The sequence below is a fragment of the Eretmochelys imbricata genome, chromosome 1 (genome assembly GCF_965152235.1).
Source record: "Eretmochelys imbricata isolate rEreImb1 chromosome 1, rEreImb1.hap1, whole genome shotgun sequence".
Lineage (NCBI taxonomy): Eukaryota > Metazoa > Chordata > Testudines > Cheloniidae > Eretmochelys > Eretmochelys imbricata.
Window position 1 is genome coordinate 6,679,981 of NC_135572.1, and position 3,825 is coordinate 6,683,805.

Sequence of the window (3,825 nt, forward strand, 5' to 3'; positions counted from 1 at the left end):
AGGAATCTGGGCCTGACTCTCGTGCCAGGACTCCTGGGTGTCAGACCCTCACTCGCACAGGCAGCTCTGCTCTGCTTCGGTGGGGAGTGGGCTGATCAGGTCTGCTGTGCTCAGAGCCATTAATGGGGGGTTGGAGGGTTGCCTGAATGACTTTTCCTGGGCTCCTGCGATAATCATGTCTCCCACACAACTCAATCACAAGTGCGTGGCTGAGGGCGTGGGGGAAGGAGGGGTGTCTGTGCCCCTGGAAAAGCCCCTGTCCACAGCTAGTGCAGCCCCTATGGATCACGCAGCACCCAGAACGCTCAGGAAGGGCCAGGACTGCGACAGCAGAACAGCCCTGCAGCTTTCCTCATGGCCTCTGGATGTTTAACCAGAGACAGGACAGGGACAGGCCAGAGGTAACGGGAAACAGCATCCAAACTGTTAGAGAAGAGAGCAGGATAACCCGGAGGCAGATTTGAGTATGGGTGTCTTTATTGCGATACTTGTTGCCCTTGACCTAATTGTCGAGTAAGCACTAGATTAGTTACTGTACACCCTTTATATCTAAGTTACTCTGTAAACGCCTACATCTGTTACAACACCCCAAAACCATTATTAAGTAATAGAAACACCCATACTATTAGTATACCCACCCCTATCTATTATTCACAGCATTATGCATGTTATACAGGCATTATTACCTTGAAAATACATTTCTTTGCAGTAATTTGTTGCTACACGGTCCCTTAATCAGCAGTTCTCAGGGGAGGGAGAAAGGGGCCATGAGCAGTTTTCGTTTATGTAGCTGGGAAAGGAAGGGAGGGGGAGAGAACAGCTCTTTATACAAAGGGTATCCTTTTGATAATTACATTTCTTATGCAGCTGCAACACTTACTTATTCCCAACAAGCTGAAAGGGATGGCGAGGGATGACACTTAGCTATTAAGCGAAGAAATGGGGCCTGCCTGTGACTTTACTCCCCAATAACGTACCAGCACACAAGCGGTTTCCCATGTCTCTACTTAACCCTTACATATCCCAACACAACCCCCTTTACTTTGTTGAGTTCATAGGCAGGAATTCTGAGGTCAGAGCAGCCACTCATATGGCTCTTCATGGGCCAACATCCTACCAGTCCCCTGGCTCTTCATGAACACAGTCACTTAGTAAGTGCTACTGCCTGACTTGGTCTCCTTCCCCAGTACCCTGCCCTCCCTCATGAGGCCCTCTCCCACTGCTCCAGGTCTTAGAACCAGTTGGATCCTTTCTCTACAGAGTGGAGATCAGTAGCTCATGTCATCTCAGATGTAAGGGTCCAGGATGCAATATGTGGCCCTGGCTGTGGCCTATGTTTTTCATCTCTCATGTCGCCAGCGGTAGAGCCAGGTGATGAACTGACCCTTCACTTGAAGAGCTCCCTGATTATCCTCACACGAAGGTGTTTGCATTTCACGCTGTAAACTATTGGGTTCATCAGGGGCGGGATCAGCAGGGAGATGTAGCCCAAGAGAATTTGAAGTAAGGGAGAAGAGCCCTTTCCGAATCTGTATAACAGAGACACACCGATCTCTGGTGTGTAGAAGAGCAGGACGGCACACAGGTGGGAGATACAGGTGTTCAAGGCCCTGATGCACTCTGCTTGGGAAGCGATTCTCAGCACTGTTTGGAGGATCATCACATAAGAGAGGAAAATGAGCAGTGAGTCCAACCCCATAGTTAAGATCTTAGCAGACAAGCCGTAGATGCTGTTGACCGTGATATCTGAACAAGCCATCTTCATGACGTCATGGTGCAGGCAGTGGGAATGGGAGAGGACATTGGTTTTACAGTATTGGAACTGTTTCAGGAGAAGGGGGAGTGGGACTACTACAGCCAAACCTCTTAGCACACACAACAGTCCCATCTTGGCTATTCTCGGTGGGGTTAAGATAGAGCCATATCTCAGCGGGTCACGAATTGCAATGAAGCGGTCAAAGGCCATCAACAAGAGCACAGAGGATTCAGTACATTGAAAAAAGTGGATGAAGAACAGCTGGGTGAAACAAGCATCGAGGCTGATCTCCCTAGAGTTAAACAAGTATATGCCCAGAATCGTTGGTATGGTGGCTATTGATAAGCCAAGGTCTGTGATGGCCAACATGGAAAGGAAAATGTACATGGGCTCATGGAAGGCTGGATCTGTTTTTATAATGAACAGAATGAGTGAATTTCCTACTATGGAAATAACATACATTAAGCAGAAGGGGATAGAGATCCAGAGATGGACATCTTCCTGCCCACGTATCCCGCTGAGAAGGAACACTGCAAAGCTGAATTTGGTGTCATTGACAGCTGACATAATGTACTGGGCAGGTCAAGGAGTATTGAGCTTTCCTTCCTGAGAGGAAAAAGAACAGGAGACTAGATAATAGTTATCTATACATCTTTCTGCTCTGAGTGCAAGTCTAGAGACTCCCAGGAACTCAAGAAAGATCAAAAAAACATAGTCTTGGATTTACACAATTGATAGGAAGATAGGCACTGCCAGACTAGAACAGATCTGCAGTATATCTAGTGCACTATCCAGTGTCCAGTTCCAGATGTTTCGGAGGAAGGTGGGAAAAGCCATTCAATAGGGCGCGATGAGATAATCTGCTCCTGGGAAAAATTTCCCCAACACCCAATAATTAGACATATTTTGCTGTGTAAATCAGGAAGGTTTAGAGCCCTTCCAAGACTTTTTAAAACAATCTCACTACTATATTTGGATTTTCTGGTTACCCATATAAACATTCAGTCCCTCTTTGAATCCTGCTAAATTCTTGGCCCCCTTGATATCTTGTGGCTGGGAATTCTGCAGCTTACTTCAGCACTGTGTGATTTTACAATTGTGACCTTCCCACAGACACTCTTTCTGGCCCTCCACTTCTGAGTGTGGCCCATTGTATCATGACTTGTGTGTAAACAGATGGCAAGTGCATGGTGAAAAAATTAATTGTGCTATTCTGTCCTGCATTGAAGCCATTTATAAATGTGTTTCATTGCCTCATTGTATATACTTTTTTATTTCCCTCCACTCCTGAGAGTTGTATATACTTTTTTATTTCCATCCACTCCTGAGAGTTCAAATTATGCCCCTGCCTCTTTGCAGTACATGCAATAAATTCTTAGGACCAGGTTCTTAATTCAGTAACAGTGACTTCAAATGCATCACTCCAGATTTACACGTATAAATTCGATCAGAACCGGGCTCCATTAACTTTCCCTTAAGAAATGCTCCCAGTGATACACTCTGACCCCCAAGAATCCCTCCAAGAGAACAGGAAGTGCTTTGCCTAGCCAGTAAATCCAGAGAGTCTGATCATCCTACAGGCTTCTCTTCATCCTCACAGGACCTGCATCCTCTCCCCATGCAAGGGTCTCTTGATATCTGGCAAGGTACAAGCTAACAACAGATGGTTATTTCAGCTGGGTGGGGTTGATGTAAAAAATGGGAGACTATGCAAACACTATGTTTGCAGTAATATCAATCTGAGTGTGCAAGTTACTTCAGCCATGCATGTGTAAGAAGTAATGGCTGTAAATTACATACAACCACTATAATACTCCCCTTTCCTGCACCTCAGCTTCACTCTTTTCTGAAACACAGGCCAGCAGTTCTGTTCTCTCAGGACTTTTTAGAAAATCTTGCACAGGTATTGCAGATGGATTGTATTCATGACCCTGAATGCAAGTGTTAGAAACAGCTACTGGTCAGTTACCAGGAGAGAGTATCATCCAACTGTTCACTGAACAAAGAGTTAATAGCACAAATCCATTGCAAACAGTATGTGGAGTACTTCTGAAATACTTTCTAAAGCA

At 45.6% G+C, this 3,825-nt stretch overlaps 1 protein-coding gene across 1 annotated transcript; it reads right to left on the reverse strand.

Moving 5' to 3' along the window:
- Nucleotides 1-1,387: 1,387 nt before the first annotated feature.
- On the reverse strand, nt 1,388-2,323 carry LOC144278971 (olfactory receptor 51G2-like). Its single transcript, XM_077840374.1, has one exon. The coding sequence runs from the start codon at nt 2,321-2,323 to the stop codon at nt 1,388-1,390; it is 936 nt and encodes a 311-aa protein (XP_077696500.1).
- Between the last annotated feature and the right edge of the window lie 1,502 nt (nt 2,324-3,825).

Coding starts and splice junctions, on each gene's coding strand:
- LOC144278971 (XM_077840374.1), bottom strand. CDS start 2,323: ATGTCAGCTGTCAATGACACCAAATTCAGCTTTGCAGTGTTCCTTCTC.